The sequence below is a fragment of the Fusarium venenatum genome (genome assembly GCF_020744135.1).
Source record: "Fusarium venenatum strain MPI-CAGE-CH-0201 chromosome Unknown EDB82scaffold_1, whole genome shotgun sequence".
NCBI lineage: Eukaryota > Fungi > Ascomycota > Sordariomycetes > Hypocreales > Nectriaceae > Fusarium > Fusarium venenatum.
The window spans coordinates 11,551,246-11,572,172 of NW_027072129.1; the positions used below are offsets into that span (position 1 = coordinate 11,551,246).

Below are 20,927 nucleotides of genomic sequence, written 5' to 3' on the forward strand. Positions count from 1 at the left end.
GTGCATTAGACCCAGTAGATAGCGGACGATCCGAGTCAGACACGCTGATCCGTTCTTGAGTGTTAATAGATAACACGATATTGAGAGTGCTAATTATCTTCTATTAGACGTTTAGAAGCTTACCTAGTTACTATAAGTGAATGTCTTGCCCGAGTTATATTTCTTCAGACACTTGCATTAGGCTGATGGAATCCCTCACGATAGGTTAGCTATTGTTTGTTATTTTACATGGTCGTAATACTTGACTATCGTGTAACTAGGCTCGTTTACGTTAGTTAACGGCTATAGCTTACAGCTAATGCGACTAGCTGTTAAAAACATAGTAAGTACTCTTATCCTTTGTTCTTAACAGACAAAGACAAAAATCAAAACTATGGGACAGGCGGATTTAGGGTCAAGATTGTATGCAATAATGTCAGCGCCAAAATGACTTGCTTTTCGAAATGTTCAAATATGCTTCATAATCACTAACATCAAAAACTATATAACAAGCCGACTCCTGACAACATTACGAAAATTATATACATGCTTGCCACTGCTTTTCTGTATGCCTCTCTCACAGCATGAGCCTTCGGATATTCAAGTTCCGCAATAGCAAAAACGTTTAATGCGGCATCATGGCCTGAAAACCTCCTTGCCATATCCTCGCCGAGAACAGACGTTAACGTCGATTGTTGACTGTCCATCACGTTATCAAACACAACAGATAAAATAGTTGGAAACATAATATAAAGAAAAGGAGGACAACAGAGAAAGTTAAAATTAAGTACTGGTTGATAAAACTGATTGATAAAGTAGACGGAATGGAGATCTCGGCTTCGCCCATTGAAAAATGAAATCCGATCCCTGTACTGAATGACCGATGTGGATCATAACCCATTGTGAAAAAGTACTTGATAGTTGACTTATGAGACATGGAATCATATATACACGCCGTTCATGCATTAACAGGCTCATATATCTTGTTATTGCCGATATCCTATTGCCTCTTCCCGTTGTATGTCTAGCCTAGACTACACCCTATCTTAGAATCTTCTCAAGATAAAGCTTGAAGTATCCTTTTGAGCCCTTCGTCCAACACGTGTTGTGGATGCGCAATTACAAGTCGAAACCAGCCTGAATCCTCGCTTCTGTAACCACTTGCAGATGTGATGTGGACATTCTCTTTTCTCAGAAGCGCGAGAATGTCATCATCGCTGGCAACTTGATGATGGGCTGCTGCCGTCAGGTTTACCATCAAGAATAAAGAAGCGTTCGACTTGCGGTACGGTATCCCGTGTCGCTGTAGAAATCCAGTAACATTCTTATAGCACTTTGCTAGACGGGATCGGTGTAGAGATAGGTAGTTATCAGTGAAGTCTTTATCCATCAACAGTGACGCCGCTGCGATATCAGCAAGACTTGATGGAAGGTTGAATAGTCTATTGCAATTAAAAGCCGAAATCAGATATATGACGATCTGCGGACTTACGAGAAGCTTTCGAGAGATTTATGAAACAACGGATTAGATTGGCTTATGAGGCAACCGATACGCAGGCCAGTAGCACCAAAGTCCTAGGATGATGTTAACTCCTGAACCTGTATAACAGGGTGGTGGAGTACTTTGCTCAAACCCCATTGTACATGGATTTTCCCAGGCTCCATAAGTCCTTCAGCACTCAAAGATAGTATCGAAGTGAAGGGAATTGCATCGTTCATCTCCGAGTTCTCGAAAACAGACAGTGCATAGATTTCGTCAACAAGCAGGTGGATACCGAATTTACCACAAAGGCGCATATAAGCCATCAGAACCTGTTTGGTGTAACAACGCCCTTGTTGATGTCAGCTCCCCGTTAGTCTGTCATTTGGATGTCCATTATCAAACCTAATGGGTTGTGTGGCGAACACAGAAGTATTGCCTGAACATTTCTTCCTTCTGCCCTCGCTACGATGTACTCTTTCTCGTACTCCTCTACGGCTTCCAGGCCAAATGGGTCAATACCGTTGAACGAAACCTCGCGGACTTGGACCCTGTTTCAGTTAGCAGATAGTTTTGGTTAGGTTTAGTGATAGAAATACCCAGCTCGAATCCTAAAGATGTAATTAAACGCAGTCCAGTAGGGCCTCCCAATAAGCACTTGGTCCCCTCGGTTGAAGAGTGACCAAGCGCAACATTCGATTGCGTTACCTACTCCAGGTGTGATTGTAAGATGCGAAGGGATAACTGAAATAATCGGGTTGAAGTAATCATTCAACAACTGACAAAATGCAGTTTTCAACAGCTTTGAACCGGTGAATCCATCTCCATATGTCAATGCGTGAGAGTCTACACGAAGCTAAAGCTGTCAGTTGAACATATGAGCCAAGATTTCTGCGATGCCTTACGTGTGAGTTGATGAATGAAGTCAGTTCCTCTTGCATCAATGCCTACATTTGTCAGCCAACAAATTCCCGAAGGTGGTCAATGTCTTACATTTTCAGCGAGGCCAAGGTTTACTATGCCATCTGGATTATTCTGAGGATGCCACAAGTTGTTAAGAACGTCGAAGAACTTGGGAACATCTGGTAAGAACCCCGCTCCGCGAGACGAAATACAGTCGGTCGACATGGTGACACAGTGTAGAATATGGAATTAGATGATAAGCCAAGATAAAACTGTGGTATGGAAAGTAAATGTGACTGTACTATGTGATAAGCTGGAATTAAATACTCGGATTCGTAGCAGCATCTTCCACTCTCATTCTTAATCTATAGCGAGCAAAGGGTCCGACCCATTCGTCATCTCATGATGAGCTAAAGCCACCGGAAGGTATCTCCGGCTTAATCCCGAACTTCTCCGACAGCTTCTCCGATGTTTAGTGTTAAGCTTCTCCGGTCAGAACTATCTAGTGTTTGAAGTAGAAAGGTTCATAACCATTTAAAAGTATTATGCTAGCCCTGAGATAGCAGCCATGCCTTGATATGGTAGCCTCGGATTCAACACTTCCGTTTTACTATCCGTTCTGGAAGAACAATTGAGTCACATGGCGCTCAGAAACAACAAGGAATCTGCGACAGATGCTCTTCACGCAAGCTTGGGCGATACGAAATGTCAACAGAACAGCCAGAACTTTCCTACAGACGAAATACCGCCTACCGCAACACGAGATACCGATAATGGAATTTATCCAGAGGGTGGTCTAGCAGCCTGGCTGTGTGTGTTTGGCAGCTTCATGGGACTCCTTCCAAGCCTGGGTCTAGTGAATTCCTTGGGCTCCTTTCAAGCTTACCTGGAAACCCACCAGTTACAAGACTACGACGCTGGGAAGATCGGCTGGATCTTTAGCGTATACACTTTTCTTACATTCTTCTTTGGAATTTTCATCGGACCAATATTCGACGCACGAGGGCCCCAAGTATTGATATTTCTTGGATCAGTTCTTATCCTGGCAGCCATGCTAAGTATTGGATTCTGTGTCGAATATTGGCACTTCCTTTTGGTGTTTGGCTTTTTCAATGGACTAGGAACGTCTCTGGTCTTCACACCGGCTATAGGAGCTATCGGTCACTTTTTCTTCCAAAGACGAGGTATCGCGACAGGCATTGCAGCTGGAGGTGGTGCAATTGGTGGGATCTTGGTTCCCCTCGTGCTAGAAAACCTTCTTGACAAGGTCGGCTTTGCCTGGGTAACTCGGGTTATTGCCCTTGTATGGTTGATCTGCCTCGGAATCGCCTGTATCACGATCACTTCTCGTCTGCCTAAGAAACCATTTTCAAGAGAGAACATTCTTCCGGATCTTCGGATATTCCGCAACGTTTCATTTCTACTTACAACATTAGCAGTATTTTTTGTTGAATGGGGCATCTTTATTCCAATCTCATACATTCCTTCATACACCCTAGCCCACGGAGTATCGTCAAAGTTATCTTATCAGCTTCTTGCTATTATGAACGCAGGGTCGTTCTTTGGGCGCATACTTCCCGGATACTTTGCAGATTTTTTAGGCCGCTTCAACGTTCTCATCCTCACCACGGGTCTCTGTTTCCTATCCAACGTTTGTCTCTGGCTACCAGCTGCAGGAAACGTACCAATACTTGTGGTATATAGCTGTGCTTTCGGGTTTTTCAGCGGCAGTGGTATCAGTCTCACTCCTGTCTGCATAGGACAGCTGTGCGATACAGAAGACTATGGGCGATACTATGCCACAGCCTATACTGTTGTTAGTCTCGGGTATGTCATTTGATTTGTCGAAATGAGGAATACGCTTCAAGAAGTGTCATTACTGATTTGTCTAGAACTCTTACAGGAATACCGATTGCTGGAGAGATACTTTCCCGCTGCAACGGCGAGTACTGGGGTTTGATCACATTTACCACATGCTGCTACGCTGCTGGATTGATATGTGCGATTTCTGTGAAAGTTTTGGAATGTGGATGGCGAAGTCCCTTAGCTGTGTATTAGTTCAGGTTTCTCAAACTCGACGATAGTTACTCAACTTCAATTTTGTTTCTTAATTGACTGCATAAATCAGTATATAATTGCTGTCTTTTCCAAAATACCCAATATCTTAGGCCATAAAATACGTTAGTCCATTCCCTGTAGAGGCAAGCCCCGAAACTTAAAAGTATACATGCGTGTCTCAACCGATTCAAACCCGTGCGAGTGGGACCCGATCTAGCGCCAGCATAACGATCTGCAGTCCGATATGTCCGACGTCTTCCCCGATCATGGATGTTGTTTCCCATAAACCAAGACTGACGCCGCCACTGTCAGTTAAAATCCCCGTTCATTTTCCGATCATATCCAACATCCGAGACTGCCTACTATGCCTGGTGACCCCCAAACTCCCACTCCGAAATTACCTTCTGCACGCAAAGGCGTGCCTCACAAACGGCCTCGGAGAACGCTAAGCTGCGAGCCATGCAGAATCAGCAAACTCCGATGCGATCGACAACAACCGTGCTCCTCTTGCAGACGGCGAGAATGTGGATCTAGATGCACCTTTCGGCGAGTACGAGATGCAGCTATCAACAAAGCCACCATTGCAGAAGATTTGTCAGAGTCTGCCGACTGTGGTTCTCCTAGTCGTCAACGTGAATCACTGGTAACGGCTGTGACGATAGCAAATTCAGCAGATGACGGCCGGTCTGCGACACCAACGTTTGAACAGCCTGCAAGTGATAAAGGACACTCGCCACAAGTTGAGCCTCCTTCCTCTATCGTATCTTGGAATGCGGTTCTCGAGCGACCCGCTTCCGGTCATGATAGCCCAGCTGTCGGACAAGAAGCCGACCCCTTCGCTTCTTTCGCTTTTGGGCCGAAAAGGCCCATTAGCGAGCTACTGGACTTATTACCATCAAAGAATACCCGCGAGTTCTTGGTCTCGAGATACTTTACATACCAAGCTCCACTGTTTCATATCCTTCACGGACCTACCTTTCAGCAACAATATGCCGAGTTCACCTGGGACCCGGCGCAAGCATCACTGTCTTGGTTGGCGCTACTATTTACCCTTTTTTCCTTGGCTGTCCAAACATTAGAATCTGGCGATACAGTGCTGGTGGAATTCCACCCGTCGCGGTCTGGTGTTGAGTCTTGCGACATACTCTCCTTGTCTCGCCACCTTCGTGGCGCTGCTCTCGCTTGCCTTTCAGAAGCCCGGTTCATGGTTCGATATGATCTCAACACACTGGAAACTCTCTTAGTTATGACGTATGGAATATGCCATAGTGAAGGAGTGGATCGTGCTTGGATTTTTCTGGGTATTGCTCTTAACATGGGCATTGTGCTGCGATGCAACGCCAATCACTCGAATCAAAACTTTGTTGAGCAGCAGAGGCGTCGGCGATGCTGGGCCGGCATTCGAATGCTTTATACCTACCAAGGTATTCTTTTCCGCGATGTCGATCCCTCGTTCCTCCTTTCGTTTCCTTTTACTATGCCCGCAGAGGTTGACGATTCCGATATACAAGCGGATTCAATTAAGGAGCCATCAACATATCCAAACAGCATGTCGCTCACCAAGTTCAAACTTCGCCTGTTTGAGCTGTCAACTCAGATATGCTCCCGACTTTCTAATAGCTCTTCATGTGACGAAGCTACTATGCATCACTTTGACGGTCTAATCGGAGTCGAACAACAGCATTGGGCGTCCGCTTATATACCTTCTGGGTGTCCAAGCTTCCTCGATACAGCAGGGTTCGCATATTGGTGCATACTAGAGACATATGCTTACCAGCTTTATCTCCTGATTCACCGGCCTTTCTATCATTCACAATCTCCCCAATTTCTCCCTTGCAGTAGAAAGAAGTATGTCGAATCAAGCATAGCGTTATTAGAAACGTACGAGAAGTTGTGTGAGCTTCCTACGCTTCGACCATACCGATGGCTGGTAAACGGTATGATGAGTTTCAATGCGCTCCAGGGAGTAGTTGCTTTGGCAGCTTGTCTGATTGACAGATATGGACAAGAGGATACTACAGGATCCACCTATCAGGCAGTTTTTGATAATGCCGTTATGCGTATTCGGTCACTACGGAACTCTAGTCCTGTTTGTGAAAGAGCTTATCCTGAGATCCAAAAGATACAGTAAGGGCATACCCTTCCCTTGAAGAGTAGAATCTCACGCATACAGGGAACAAATATCCATACTCAACACTAACGAGGCCCATGCCCCGTCTCAAAACTGGGACGCCAGTGTCAATTGGCTTGATGAAAACTCCATCGATTGGGTAAGTGTTGTATACCTGCTAGCTGCCCTGCACAAATTTCAGCTTACAGTACAAAGGTCTTTTGGGATAATCTAATCGGCAACGTTGGCCTCAGTGCTCAGGACTAACTCAGCTCACAAGAAAACTGTGGACTAAAACCAAGTATCAGAATTACCTGCCAGGCAGCTAATAACCGGCGAGTTGATGATTGGCCCGATGTGGGTGTCCGACATCACCGTTGACTACGCCAATTTCTCCGGTTCCATCAGCTACTAGCTTGGAGCAGGAAGGTCTGGAGTGTTTGACTTTTGTTTGCGGATTAGTTCGGACATCTTCAACTACTGAATTCTCTGACGATAGATAGCAATCGAATAGTGGTGTAGAAGTTAGTAACGCTTTACCTATTAAATTATGGCGGGTATCAACATAGATCGGGGATATCGGGAATGCTGGTTCTGGCCAAGAACGTCTAATGTCGAAGGTCTCGGATATTGCAGGATTATTATCAAGTAATTGCAAGATCCAGTTTAGTCCCCATATCCCTGAGTATGACAATAATAACAATATGTAGACACCGGTGCCATCCCGTTTTCTACTCATAATCCGATTTGATTGATAAGAAAAACTCAGAAACGGTAAATGCCCACAGGTCCTTTATTGTTAGTCACCATGATGTTCAATCACGGGTTTTACAAACAGCTAATGGGTCCGTTTTCAAAATCTCTGATGGTGTCTTGTTTATTTTCTGTGTTGGAGATCGATACGGAAACGTGAGTACAGCACAATGAGATACCACAATGGCCTAGAATGCAGCATGATTCTGCAAACACAGATGTTACTCACAACATACCATGATACAAGCACTCTTCAATCCGCAATCTATGACAGTGGAGAACACACACCACAGGGCCCCTACACGTTCGTTTCTGACGAAAACCCTTGCCGGGTTATGTCCACACATCGAGAAATTTAGGTTATCAGATGGTGCCTAGGCCATTTCTTTGACCCATCACTTCCTCTTATCAGATCCACAAGTGCGCAAGTGCGCTTCCGTGAAGAAATCGTTCCTCCTCTTGGTCTCTCATTGGCTTCTATCTGAATGATTTAACTAGCTCCGTCTTGGCCGTACCCTGGAAAAAGACGCTTTCGATTATCTATAAGATCTCTAGTACCCCCCTTATCAATCACCCACATAAGCCCTCTACTCCAACAAGCATCTCCTTTTTACCTCTGCGCCTGTAAATCATCACTATCGCACGAAATGGCCGACACCAATGGCATTGCGACCACACAGCTTCAGGATAAGCACCTCGAAAGAAGCTCCGCCCTGGACATACACGAGGCCATCCGGGATTCCAGAGTCGATATGACCTCTTCGGAAGATGGTGTCCAGAAAGACGAGAAAGAGATACCCGGCGCATTGCAGCAGGTAATGACTACAAATGAACAGGTCCTGTCGCATATCTTGTAAGTGACTGTCACCCTCACTCACGGAGGGAAAGTAATCTAATACAGCATCTAGTATCTGGTTACTGGTCTTCGCACTCGGATTCTCCAACAGTATCTTCAGAGTCCTCACCCCTTATGTCGTCAGCGACTACAAGAAACACGCCCTGACAGCGACCACTGATGTCGTTGCTAATATTGCCAGTGGCATCTTCAGACTTCCGTATGCCAAGCTGCTTGACGTTTGGGGCCGGCCCCAGAGCCTATCCCTCATGGTCTTGTTTACAATCCTTGGTGCAATTATGAAGTCTGGCTGTAACAGTGTCGAAACCTACTGTGCCGCTCAGGTGTTTTACTATGTAGGATACTATGGCATTCAATTCAGTCTGGTTATCTTCATTTCCGACTCTGCTCCTATGAGGAACCGAACTCTACTCTTTGGCATCGTCTGGTCTCCATCACTCATCTCGACTTGGGCATACGGACCTACTGCAAACCGGATCTTGACAAACCTTGGATATAGATGGGGGTTCGGAGTGTGGTGCATTATCATCCCCGTCTTTAGCGCTCCTGTACTTGCCCTGATGTTCCGCTTTGATAAGAAGGCAAGGCAAGCGGGCTTGATTAAGCGAACGGGGCATAGCAAAACTATCACTGAGCGCATCATCTTTTATTTCAAAGAGTTTGACATCCTTGGACTGCTCATTCTTGCTGCCGGCCTGAGTCTGCTTCTCCTGTCGCTAAGTATCTATTCTTACCAAGACGAGGGTTGGGGTTCCCCCTTGATCATCTGCTTTCTGGTATTTGGTCCTCTACTAATCATAACCTTTATCCTCTACGAAGTGTATCTTGCACCTGTCACATTTCTCTCGTCACGGTTGCTAAAGGATCGGACTGTTGTCTGGACCAACATCATGGCTGCAACACTCTATACCTCCGAGTTCATCTGCTCGGCGTATATATACTCAATGCTCATTGTGGTCTTTGACCAATCCATCACCGCTGCCACCTATATCAACAGCATCTACTACGTCGATTCTTCTTTCTGGACGGTAGTCCTTGGGTTCATGATGCGCTACTACGGACGGATAAAGATATACACCTTGGTCCTTGGTATTCCATTCTTTATTCTTGGTCAAGGTATGATGATTGCATTCAAACCTGTATTTACACCCATTGGTTTGATGGTTGTTTGCAAAATTCTCGTTGCGTTTGGTGGTGGTACCATGTACCCCATCGAGCAGATAACGCTTATGGCTGTTTCTCAAGAACATACGCCAGCACTTCTGGCACTGGAGTCTGTCATCATCGATGTTGGCAAGGGTGCTGGATCAGCCATTGCCACTGCTATCTGGACCGGTATGTTCAAAAACAAATTGGCTGAGTATCTACCTACAAGTGAGCTTCGAAGACTCAATGACATCTACGGAAGTCTCGATGTTCAGTCCTCTTATCCAATTGGAAGTCCTGCGAGAAACGCCATTAACCATGCTTACCTGGACACTCAACGTGTGATTTTTATCTCCGCTACCTCGCTCTTGGCCCTCACCTGGATTTCCGTTCTGTTCTGGAAGGACTACGATGTCAAGAAGATGAGTAACCTTCGAAAAGGCATGCCGGTCTAGGTTGGTAATCTTCTTCCTGCTAAACGCAGTTGTTTATCTAAGTTGTATATAGCACCGTAACTCCCAAGGCTCTAATATGCTAGACATACAATTCAGGTAGAATTTCGTTTCTCTTATGAGGGCATAGACGGATTAAGGGCGAAGATTAGGTTCAATACTATCAGCGCCAAATTGACTTGCTTATCGAAATGTTCATATATGCTTCATAATCAATATCATCAAGAAATATATACAAGAAATATCCTTTCGTCATCATCCATCTATTTGCGGTAAGCAGTCCAAGCAGAGTGCATGCGGGTCTCCTGTCCAGGAGTGAACTCCTCGTAGCAAACACTGCGATTTGTATTAGCATTACATTCGAAATGATTTGAATGGGGAATACATACTCATCGGAGTAATCCATGTAGTTGTGGATAGGGTCGTCACCAGCCTGGTTGGGGCAGGTATCCATGCGAGCAGGGCATCCACTTGTCTGGCGGGCCTGGGCAGGGGTATCGGCAACGAGGTCACCACCGTTGCAACCATCCTGGAAGGTATGGAAGAGGTTGAACCAATGACCAACCTCGTGGACGGCAGTACCTCCCAGGTTGTAAGGAGCAGCAGTGCCACCAGGAACGGTCTCAGCGACGATGACGCAACCGTCGAGGATGAACTTCTGAGAGCCGGTTGAGATGTTGGGCTCGGGGAAGTAACAGTAACCAAGAGCCTCCTGGCCTCCAAGCTTGGCGACATCGGTGAAGTAAAGGTTGAGGGTCTTGTAATCACCCTGGCGGAGCTGTCGCTTCATAGCAAGTTCACCATTGCCAGCACCCCAGTTGGAGTTGGTGGTGAAGGTAGTGTCGATGAGCTTGAAGGTAATGCCGTTGGGGCTGTAAGCGTCGTTGAGGGCCTTCAGCTGAGCCTGGAGCTTGGCAGTTGAGATGTACTTGGACGAAGACGAGGAGACAACGTGGAAGTAGGTGTCAACGACGATAGAAGCGGCAGCAACCTTGGAGATAGACTCAATCTTCTTCAAGTTCTGGGCGTGCTCGACCTGCTGGGGAGTAGGGTCGGCAACGGCACAACGAGGAGGAAGGGCTCGTCCGGCAAGGCCAGCAAGGGCGTTGCCAAAGAAAAGAGCGAGAGCGAGCTTGGAAACCATTGTTGCGATGTTGTGACTTGAGAAGTTGAGACGAATTGATGAGTTGATGATAGACTATAATATGTATGATCTAGGCTTCATATTTATAATTACATTCTTTATCTATGTCAACAATGAAGACCGGACGATTTGATCTATCTATCTTGTTAACTTGGTATCTTATGGCGATCATTTCCGCTTATGCAAGGTCTCCGTTGACTTCGATCAAAGGTTCATCTCATCGCAGCATAGATAACAGTCCTTCTTGTTTTCAGCTGCCCATAAGAGCGATATGATACTTGTAGCTCCATCCGTAAATTATTCCGTTTAATTCGACCTGCCCCTTTGACTCGTGAGTGGACATGCTGTTCCCGAGTCTATTCCTGGAACATGTTAGTGTAAAACCGCACGAGTCAAAGTACCCCTGTACCTTCTGTTCCTGGCAGTAACCGCCGTAGGTATACGAGACGACCGAATGCCGGGCGCCAAGAGGTCTCCATTCTTGGAAGACACTTGAGTGACATATGGGTCACATTGAGTGATTAATCAATGCACTAATAGTAAGCTTAGAACAAGCATGATTGCTAACTGCCGATGCGGAGAGAAAGACAAGAACTTTTGCCAAGGCTATATTATGCGAAGTAATGCAGTGGGTCTTCCGCCGATACCGCTGATGACAGACAGGGGTGAGAGCGCACTAGTTACGAAGAATCGGCAATAACACCAAGATAGTCTGGAGACAAGGGTATTACATCCCTTATCCGTTTACCCTAAACCTACCGATACACCATGAATTTCTCCTGTTTTTGCACCTACTTCCAGCTCAGTGACTTGAATTTAGCCTTCTAATGCACTTGATATACCCTATCCCCAACTATAGAAATCCTGAGTGTATACGGGCGAGAGAGCGGGAGTGGCATTACTCGCCCTGTAATATGATGTGATACGTTTATTGCTTATTTCTTTGTTTCACACCATGTCTTGTGGTAGGATTTTGACCGAGTTAAGCATACACAAATTGGCAGATCGATCCTGACACTATGTACAAACAAATTTAAGATGTTGACCTGAGGTTACCAGCCAGATAGAATCCACCCTGATAGAGGTCTGCCTGAGAAGCGGCAAAAGGACCTGAACCTGACCAAGTGACCGGTAATGAAATGTTTGAAACCAATCCAGTAATCTCCGGAGCATCGTTCTGATTGTCAGCGTTGAAAGAGCTTTGTGCAATCTGTAAGCCACCTTGCGCGAGTCCACCCAGTGCTCCAACCAGTAACAGACTTGTTCCATCTGTCAAGACCGTACCAGCAGCTGCCGCAACTAGCCCAGCATCTTGGACTATCTCTTCAGCGGTCTCTATACCCTGCGATTGACTTATCGTATGGTCATTGACGGTTGGCTGGTTGGGTTCATAGCTGAGAGTCTGGTTGGACGCATCAAAGGCTAAGGTCATCCAACTTTGAGAAGTGTTGTATGCTGTAACCGTTCCCAATACATTTTCCTTGACAACAGTCGAAGTCTTAGCATACGTGGAGATAATGCTGTCTTGGACAGAGATTTGCAATTCTGTCAAGAATGGCAAATAAGGAATTTCGGTAATAGAAGGTGGCTATGATCCACCTGTGAGGAAATCCTTAATTGCGTCTGCCGCTTTGTTAAAATCCGAAGCAATAGAGCTTGTGTCAGAGTGTGGGATGTCGACCTCAAGCTGAGGTTGAGGGATGGCAGTATCTGCTGTGAGAGATATGCTAAGGAGATTCGTACAGATGCTCATGTTCTGTGACGGAATGTCGAACTGGTCACTTGCTGCCGTTGCCAGGAAGTTTTTGAGAAACAGAGCAGGAGAAATCATGAACGCTGCCTGACAGTCTGCTGGGATAAAGGATGGGCTGATTTGCGGAACCGAGCCCGGAGTAGTGTTGCCTCCAGTGTTGTAGGTCAGGCCAAGATAGCTATTGGCAAGACCGCCATCCACAAGCTGAAGATAGGTATATGCCACAACGGAAGGCTGGCAAAACGCCCATTGTGTATCGGAACCAACACTAGGATCCAGCGGGACACTGGCAAAGACGTGGTTCAATTGTGACAAGTTGTTGAACAACCAGGTGGTCAAAGCCTGATTGATGGCATCGCTGTCGAACCGATTCGCCAAGGGTTTGCCAGTGTTATCTAGCAGTGATTGGATCGCAGTAGGAGGCCGGCTGCTGTCAACCACCAAGCTTTGACCATTTGGGCCAGTATCGATGAATGTCAAGTTGAGTTGCAACTGTGCATCGAGCGAGGTGTAGCTGAAATTGCTTAAGAGTTTGTCACCGCTGCTGACAGATCCCGAGATACTTTCGAGCGGAATACTGAATACAATGAGGTCGGAGGACCCTCCTGTCGTGATCTGCCATGGTCCAAAAGTGGCCTTGGCCGACAATTCGTCGATCGACACTTACTTGCATGCTTGGAGGTGAGCTATTTTGACTAATGTTAGAATCGTTGACAAAAGGGACTGTGACAAGAGAAATAACGTTCCATCCATTCATGTTCAAGTTGTTCATTTTGAAGGTGATTTTGCAAATCGTCAAATGTGTTTGTAATTTTGTTAATAGCCCGGGATAATGCTTCTTGTGAAGAATTCCTCCTCTCGTTATATCGTGCCAAAAGGATGGGCTTGATAGGTCTGTCTGGGAAGACCATTCATTCAATCAAATGCAGTAGTATACTATTCATTGCCATAAACATATATCTGCATGCCGCATAAATGTGTATAGAGGATGTTAAGCACAACTGTGGGTAGGCTACGTAAAGGACCTAGCGAGATTATTGTTAGCGCCCGTCGTCCAGCCGCAACGATAATGATGTCACAGGAGTCACGTGAGGATAAAAGAACAGGCATTTACTGCTCTACCTTTAGTTTCCGCTCACTTGTCAAATATTTAAAAGGATTCCAATAGATAACTTCACTGCACATATCTAGTAATTGAGAAAGAGATAGCTCTTTCGCTATGGGTACTTTGTTAGATCCTGCTGCTGTGATTTTATTTTCTACTAATGCACTTATTTAATGCATTTCTTTCAAAGCATATCCGTAAAGGCAAGACCATTTAGTAAACAATAGATAAGAATAGTTATTCCTATGCTATGCATCGGTTTAAATGACAACACAATGGTGTATTCAGCCCCTACCCCCCTGCTACAATCACTTTGCTTATTTTACCGCCGCTGGTGGCTGGTGGCTGCCTTGGCTGACTAACCTACACAGCCTTATCACTGAAGCTGCTGAAAAGGCGCCCATTTCCTCCCTTTATCCCATTTTCGCTATCATCTACACTCTAATGCGACCTCACCGTCTCTCCAAAAATCCCTGACAGACATTATCCTTTGATTGACTCCAACTCCACAAGATTTTCAGGACCACAGTACATACTGGATCCGACTCCACTAGACACCCGCTTACTTGCCTTATCCTTGCAGGAACAGTCAGTGCTGCTTACCAAACCCACGGGGCATAAACAGGGTACAACCTAAACCAAAGCGGGCAATCATACTAGCTATGGATTTGTACCGCCTCCTCGCTCTCAGCGAGAATGTGCAGGGATGTGAAGGCAGAAAGAGGCTTCATATCGAAGGACTTCTCAACTGTGCATGCCCAGAAATCAAGTTCCCGGAGCTCTCGTTTGCGGACTATGCCAAGAGGGATCCCAAAATGTTTTTCTCTCGAACGCGACTGAACAATTATTTCGAACTGTTTATCGACGACCTCCTAGACTGCAAATGCCAGGAATGCAAAGCAGCGAAGAACGCCGACATGGACATATTGTGGGTCTCACGCATGAAAACCCGAGTTCAGAGCCACCCATGGATCCTCGGCTTCATGATATACCTTGGAAAGCTGCATTATATATACTATTGGATGAAGTGGGATTTCTTCAATTTGAGAGGAGAACTTGAGAAAGCAATTCTGGTAGATGGGCTTGTGGAAAAAGAGTTGATCAAGACAAAATTTGATCTACCAATTTTTCAAGAGGCCTACAACCGCGCCATTTCCATGTTTTTCCCAATGGACTTCCAGATTCAAAACAACGATCTTTGCTCCTACCGCGATCTTCCTGACTCTCGCAGGTTCCCATACTCGGAGGAGGAACCGATATCAACAACAGGGTTCTACGGTGTCATGACCAAAGTGGAGATAGTGCCAGAATATCTTGATGAAAGTATCATTGATCTCGTTGTGGGAAGATATCCTACTTCAGGGACGGATGCCGGAAGTGATCGAAAGGTATGTTACAGCTGAGATTAAGGATGTTACCCCCATGATAACCTCATTTGATAGCTCTTATTTGCGCTAAAGTCTGTGAGAATGAAGAGTCCCGAGTCGCCATTAAGAAGTATGGAACGAAATGTCCTGGACATGATTTCACGAATCGAAGAGCCCGCCTCAGAAAACATGATTACTCTTTTGTTCGCGTACAAATGGAAAGATCAGATACATTTTCTTTTTCCATTTATTGAAATGAACCTGGACCACGTGTTGCGGCACAAGAGGTGCCCCCGGAACCGTTTACCAAAACTTGGACGAGACGAACAACTCCCCCAACACTGGCTATGGAGTGAGATGAAGGGTGTTTGTTATGCTTTGAGTGTCTTTCACAAGATGATGAAAAGTCCCTTCGACGACAACAAAGGAATTGTCATCGGTCTACACTTTGACCTTAAACCAGCCAATATCCTTGTTACTACGGAAGGGAAACTCAAGATAACCGATTTTGGGCAGTCCATCATCCAAATGCTCGGAAAGGGAGAAGATATGACTGTTCCTCATAGCCCAGGAGATTCCCGATACGCAGCCCCGGAGTCTCGTCCAACTCTGGATTATGACAAGGACGATCCAGAAGATATTCAGGTACTTCTCAATTACGACGTGTGGTCACTGGGATGCATCATGGTCGAGGTTCTTATTAACATTCTAGGTCTACAAACTCTCGAGGCCTTTGACCAGAAACTAGCCGGGGAGCAAAATGCTGGGTTCTTTACAGGAAACGACTTGAAGCAATGTGTCGATTCATCGTTGCAGAACCTTCAAGCAATGTTCCACGATACACCCCAGGGACATTACATGGTAAAAGTAGAGGAGCTAATCCGCAGAATGTTGAGCCATGATGTAAAAGAGAGACCATATTCCTTGGAAGTGTTTAATGCGCTTCAAGAAGCGGAAAGTGACTTGATAGATCGATCAAAACAGCGCGATCGGATTACCCCGGCGGTAAAGGCATACAATTTATCAGATGGGACAGGGTTCAAGGAGCTGGGATGGGACAACGGTCAATCGATAGTCTCATTTGCCGACAAGTGAGTTGATCGGATTTCTTTCATACTAGGCTTGCTAACTCTGAGAAAGAGCAGGAATCACTGTAGAGCTCGTCGATCAGCGCGATGGGCATCGTGAGGAACAACCAAGACCTTGCCGGATCCGACTCTTCCGAGGAATTTCAAGACAGAAGCAAGCAACAGTCGAGATCGCTCTGGTTTGGGGGGTTGATCGAGGAGGAAAGGTAGATGTGAAGCAGAAAAGAGGTAGGTATATTGCTAACACTTTGACCAGAAGATAGGAGTTAACTTGTTGATAGTCGAATTATCGAGATGGTGCTTTTCACCAACCTACCTATTCCGAGATGACGCCAACAGCAATGAAAGGTTCGAGTGTAGACTCTTTCCCATAATGGGGCTTCCCGGTGAACGAATGTCATATGACCTGGCATTCATTTTCCAATTCGAGTCCCTTGAAGGCATGTAGCTGTCCGTGTGGCACTCTTCAGATCGTCGTGTGTGGTATAATACTCTAACCTAACGAATACAGATGTTTTGTTGTTTCAAGGAACACTCTTAAAGAAGGCTATTTTCCCTTCTATCAGGTATCTATGGTGACGCCATGTAAATTTCTGTTGACCCACTGACAAGATCAACAGAGCATCAGTAAAAGGCATAGTACCAAAGAGACCAAGAGGGTTGTCATGGGAACAACGTGAACCACCTGCTTCCAACCAAAAACCGTCACACATCCAGTTGTGGGCCGACGATAAACCGAGACACTATAAGCCTGTCGGGTTGAGTCTCAATGGTCGAAGATCAACAGCCGCCTCCGACTCGAGCTCAATTCCGCCGAACAGAACGGCAGGAAAGCCAAATATAGAGCAATCCAAGACAATGGTTATTTTCTTGGAAGGGTTGAGCCCTTTGGTAATCGCCGGCACGTTTCCTGTACCTCTAGTAATCTGCTGTAGCCCTGCTAACACGACGGTATAGTGAACAACGGTCACAAGGTATTCAAGAACGGCGGGAACTTTGCGGGAAAGCATTGCGTTCATATCGTCAACGATATCGTTGCAAAGCACAAATCATATTTAGTCACGCAGCTTCCACCACAACCAGCGTGGCAGTCTCAGAACCTGAACGAGAAACCGCATGCTTCGTCGTCTATCTTTCTCGAGGCCGACTGCCAGAAGATCCCGGGAGTGGATAATAAAGACTTCTTCAAGGTGGAGGGTATGAAAATCCTACTGGAATCCGAGGACGGTGAGATTGTACATGTTACCTCCATGATCCTTCGTTCTGACCTAATATTAGATTTCAAACGTCTTCGTCGAGGAACAAGCAGCGAGTGGGAGGAGGATTAATGGTCACTATGCCAGACCCTTGAGTCATACCACGGAACTTTTCCTTTTCTACGCATTCATACAGTCTTTGTAAAGTGCGGCTGATACATGATTTAAACATACCCTCAGTTAAACAATACCGTGTCCATTTGCTTCCAACTTCCTTTCCTTGAGCCTTTGAATGATTTCAACCATCGCGTAAATCAGCATCGTTAATGAAATCAACGGAATGGACAGGATAGCATAGATCTTCAAGTCAGGTGTTACGGACCACTGCATGGGGCTCTCTTGCTTCAAAGATACGAAGCCCATCTGCAGAAAGTCCTTCTACATATTAGCTGTAAATCTATCAACAGATAGAAGAGACATACCGCAACGAACCCAGCTGGTACAAAGACCAGTGCCAGGACTGTCAGCGTCTTCAAGACGTGAGCTTCTCGTCCAGATTTGTTGGTTAAGTGGCACATGGCAGATGTGTTGCGACTCGTCATTTCCGTACTGGTCTTGTTGAACTCCCCGTTTCTCATTGATACAGTGTCTCTCAACTATTGTAAGTTGTTAGCGATATCCGTAATAGACCTTCGCAAAAAGATTTCATACCTGATCAGAAGTTGCTTTTGCACGGTTGAAAACTGAAGATGCGTTCCGCAAACCAAACTGGTGCTCAGTATGGCATCGTGACAACTGTTGAAAGAACCTTTCAAGGGTAGCAGCTTGTGGAGATCCAGGAACACTAAGTGGTATAAGATGCTGGACTTTCTTTTGAAAACATTCTAATGTTAAGATGTTGAGCTCCACGATGCTGATAACTCTCCGTGTTTGGTCGGAAAGGTATTGAAGCTCCTTGAAGTCCCTAGCTGTACTTTGGAGCGTGTCAAACTCATTCAGTTTCTCTGGCTCCACACCAGCCATAATTACGCGGTGAAACTAGTAGAAAGACATCAGCTCCAGTGCCTTACAGGCTGGGTTTATTAACTTGCCAGGTCTGTGATCTCGTGATCCAAATAGTTGATAAACTTGCGGAGATTATCATTGATGCTACTAAAGCATGTTGTGTGGAGGTGAGACCAATCCTGCACGAAAACTGACTTCTCACCAGAGTTTCCAATGCTTTCTCCAAGTAACCTGCTTACCGCTGTTGGGAGTCTTGCTAGGAGATGAGAGGTCCTGCTGTCAATACGGTCGAACTTCTGGTAAATGAGTGCATGGCGAATTGTCCACGGATTGACGCATTGTCTAACGATGTCTCGTCTATCAATGTATTTCAAGAGGTAGCACGATTCTAGATTATCGATTCAGTACGACCCGAGTTCTGTATATGAGATCAACGTACCGAATACAGTCCAACTTCCGTCGTCCCCAATGGTAGTATGAGAATCGAACCCAGCAAATCCCTCGTCACGAGGGAACGTTTTATCACTAAATGCTGTGACATACTGATATAACTCGGGGAAGGCACGCAGCGCTGAAAAGAGCTTCATGGCGCCGGACTTGGTTATGGGCAAATGGCTCCATCCGTAAGCAGGCTCTAATAGGCTGAGTGTATTTAGAATCGGCAGTGCTGTGATTGTTTGGGTCATACGGAGTACTTACAAAAACGAAGCCTTTTCTTTCTTGATTGGACCATCCTCGGTGCGAGCGACAGGTGTCAAAGGATCATGATATGTTGAAATATGCTGCTGGAGTTGATCATCAGTCGCCAAACAATTCTCTTCAATTCCTGTTCCCATTAACGTTAGATCAGCTGTTTATGTTTGAATTTACAGCCATGGCAAAATTACCTTTTGAGGTTATTTCTGCGACTTGGATTTCGAATCGTTCATTCGGGTTCGAGAAGACTTTCTCATGGCTACGCTCGAGACTCTCCGCAGCGGAGACAGCTCGCACGTCATACTGGGTGCTTGGCAATGGCCATATTTGGACTTCAGGCATCGCGTATATGCCACCGGCTTCACTGAAGGGCAAATCTTCGTAAAGAGGTTGTACTCACAGATTATAGCCCTATTTGTATTCTACAGACTTCTATTATGGGGAGGCTACTCGGGTAGAAAGGATAGTGCCTTGCTCCATGTTCCTTTCATTCAGCGCACGTGTCTATCAATCCTGCCTTAGTTGGAGGGGTAACCAAGGCTGTGGACGTTCCACTGTACTGTGATCTACCCTATGATACAGGTGCCCACCCCCCTCGAGGCTATGTATGGAAGCTGTGTAGTCATCAGAACGGAATTTGCCCAGGCGGACTTGCTAGCTGGTCAGGTTAGACCAAGGGACTTATCCGTACGTTAGACCACCTGCCACGAACGTTACCCCCTCCAGTCGGCCTTGTAACTACGATCCACTGTTCCGCCGCATTACAGATATTAGATGAAGTCATTAAGCTTCTTCACCGACCACTCACTGGATGAACAGAAATACCACTGAAAGGTTATCAATGCACTGTTTTGTGTGTACGCTTTCGAGAATGTGCCTCTCAAACAGAATTGAATAGTCACTAAAACACGAATTACTTGCGTTAAATACACTCCGTCGTCCTCTACTTCCCCAATGATAGTTTCCTTCTCTTCCACATCACTTCTTAGCGCCAAAGGTGAGTGCCCTCTTGGGCTGGGACCTTTCTTGCAATTTATTTTGTTGGTCCTAGAATTCAAGTTAGACTGGCATGAATTCCAGATTGTCTGAAGCCTACCTCTGTAATTGCCTCCGGCGCAGTGACCTTCCAAGTACCATCCTTGCCGCCTACAATCTCCTGGAAACTTATTTTCAGCCAGGCGCTGTTTGTCACAACGCATCAAACTTTCAGGAGATGGGCTATGGGGATGGGAGGGGGGCTTTTCCTTACCTCGATGGACCAAACGCCAGTATCAGCTCCTCCAAAGGTCTCAGTCAGCCATGTCACCAGCACATGTTCCCGTACGTATTTTTGAAGAGCTGTTATGACAGCCATGTCGATCCAAGGCGGAATCTTCAGAACGGAGGCTTGAAAGAACAAGATCTTCGCAGCGGGCTAGATAACACCATCAATTAATGTGTTTTTCTGCTAAGTACACATTTGCGAATCTCCTCTTTCGATGGGTATTTTCTGTCAAAAGCCAAATAGTTAAATAGAAACGCCTTGAAGAACCTTATGCCTTGTTGCCTAGAGAGCCTGGTCAGGCTTGACCGACTTTTCAAACATGAGTTGAAAGTGCAACCTGGGTTGAAAGCTGAATTTCTATCGTTCTTGGCGCTCAGGTAATAATGGCGTTTACCTGCAGGTTTACGAAGACAAAGCAGGCTCGGCGCTTCATGTCTTGCCCAGCGGAACCAATGTGACAGTTGAAAACAGGGATTAGTCAACTCTCAGCCAGCCACAGTACGCAACTCACACTCTGACCGGGCGACAGAGGAGAGCCTGATTTTCAAGCCCTCTTTAATAATGTGATGAGT

General features: G+C 45.9%; 9 protein-coding genes across 9 annotated transcripts; 4 read left to right on the forward strand and 5 right to left on the reverse strand.

Annotated features, from left to right (window-relative positions):
• Positions 1 to 749: 749 nt before the first annotated feature.
• EDB82DRAFT_493843 (aspartate aminotransferase) lies at positions 750 to 2,719 on the reverse strand. Its single transcript, XM_065608446.1, has 7 exons — positions 2,453 to 2,719; positions 2,365 to 2,406; positions 2,059 to 2,315; positions 1,865 to 2,010; positions 1,603 to 1,811; positions 1,472 to 1,554; positions 750 to 1,421 (listed from the first exon to the last, which is right to left on the reverse strand). The coding sequence occupies exons 1-7, from the start codon at positions 2,585 to 2,587 to the stop codon at positions 1,037 to 1,039; spliced, it is 1,257 nt and encodes a 418-aa protein (XP_065466084.1). The 5' UTR covers positions 2,588 to 2,719; the 3' UTR covers positions 750 to 1,036.
• Positions 2,720 to 3,002: 283 nt separating this feature from the next.
• Positions 3,003 to 4,420, forward strand: EDB82DRAFT_565747 (MFS monocarboxylate transporter; the record flags this gene model as incomplete). The annotated part of the gene is made up of 3 exons (XM_065609809.1): positions 3,003 to 3,069; positions 3,127 to 4,189; positions 4,255 to 4,420. The coding sequence occupies 3 exons, from the start codon at positions 3,003 to 3,005 to the stop codon at positions 4,418 to 4,420; spliced, it is 1,296 nt and encodes a 431-aa protein (XP_065466085.1).
• A 294-nt stretch (positions 4,421 to 4,714) lies between these two features.
• Positions 4,715 to 7,231, forward strand: EDB82DRAFT_565748 (uncharacterized protein). The gene is made up of 3 exons (XM_025729521.2): positions 4,715 to 6,547; positions 6,594 to 6,690; positions 6,747 to 7,231. The coding sequence occupies exons 1-3, from the start codon at positions 4,785 to 4,787 to the stop codon at positions 6,795 to 6,797; spliced, it is 1,911 nt and encodes a 636-aa protein (XP_025587361.2). The 5' UTR covers positions 4,715 to 4,784; the 3' UTR covers positions 6,798 to 7,231.
• A 675-nt stretch (positions 7,232 to 7,906) lies between these two features.
• EDB82DRAFT_553047 (uncharacterized protein) lies at positions 7,907 to 9,740 on the forward strand (the record flags this gene model as incomplete). Its single annotated transcript, XM_025729510.2, has 2 exons — positions 7,907 to 8,136; positions 8,192 to 9,740. Exons 1-2 carry the CDS (start codon positions 7,931 to 7,933, stop codon positions 9,738 to 9,740), a joined length of 1,755 nt encoding a protein of 584 aa, XP_025587360.2. The 5' UTR covers positions 7,907 to 7,930.
• Positions 9,741 to 10,000: 260 nt separating this feature from the next.
• On the reverse strand, positions 10,001 to 10,881 carry EDB82DRAFT_473244 (uncharacterized protein; the record flags this gene model as incomplete). The annotated part of the gene is made up of 2 exons (XM_025729499.2): positions 10,001 to 10,073; positions 10,127 to 10,881. The coding sequence occupies 2 exons, from the start codon at positions 10,879 to 10,881 to the stop codon at positions 10,001 to 10,003; spliced, it is 828 nt and encodes a 275-aa protein (XP_025587359.1).
• Positions 10,882 to 11,629: 748 nt separating this feature from the next.
• On the reverse strand, positions 11,630 to 13,406 carry EDB82DRAFT_534683 (clostridium P47 protein; the record flags this gene model as incomplete). Its single annotated transcript, XM_065609272.1, has 3 exons — positions 11,630 to 12,426; positions 12,481 to 13,249; positions 13,302 to 13,406. 3 exons carry the CDS (start codon positions 13,404 to 13,406, stop codon positions 11,915 to 11,917), a joined length of 1,386 nt encoding a protein of 461 aa, XP_065466086.1. The 3' UTR covers positions 11,630 to 11,914.
• A 760-nt stretch (positions 13,407 to 14,166) lies between these two features.
• Positions 14,167 to 17,650, forward strand: EDB82DRAFT_118189 (kinase-like domain-containing protein). The gene is made up of 8 exons (XM_065606999.1): positions 14,167 to 15,127; positions 15,182 to 16,197; positions 16,247 to 16,422; positions 16,476 to 16,634; positions 16,706 to 16,760; positions 16,815 to 17,095; positions 17,152 to 17,421; positions 17,473 to 17,650. Exons 1-8 carry the CDS (start codon positions 14,402 to 14,404, stop codon positions 17,520 to 17,522), a joined length of 2,733 nt encoding a protein of 910 aa, XP_065466087.1. The 5' UTR covers positions 14,167 to 14,401; the 3' UTR covers positions 17,523 to 17,650.
• EDB82DRAFT_544376 (uncharacterized protein) lies at positions 17,631 to 19,433 on the reverse strand (the record flags this gene model as incomplete). The annotated part of the gene is made up of 6 exons (XM_065609403.1): positions 17,631 to 17,813; positions 17,873 to 18,046; positions 18,102 to 18,428; positions 18,482 to 18,783; positions 18,835 to 19,029; positions 19,283 to 19,433. The coding sequence occupies 6 exons, from the start codon at positions 19,431 to 19,433 to the stop codon at positions 17,631 to 17,633; spliced, it is 1,332 nt and encodes a 443-aa protein (XP_065466088.1).
• Positions 19,434 to 20,069: 636 nt separating this feature from the next.
• EDB82DRAFT_522533 (uncharacterized protein) lies at positions 20,070 to 20,445 on the reverse strand (the record flags this gene model as incomplete). Its single annotated transcript, XM_065609101.1, has 3 exons — positions 20,070 to 20,138; positions 20,188 to 20,247; positions 20,341 to 20,445. The coding sequence occupies 3 exons, from the start codon at positions 20,443 to 20,445 to the stop codon at positions 20,070 to 20,072; spliced, it is 234 nt and encodes a 77-aa protein (XP_065466089.1).
• Positions 20,446 to 20,927: the final 482 nt, after the last annotated feature.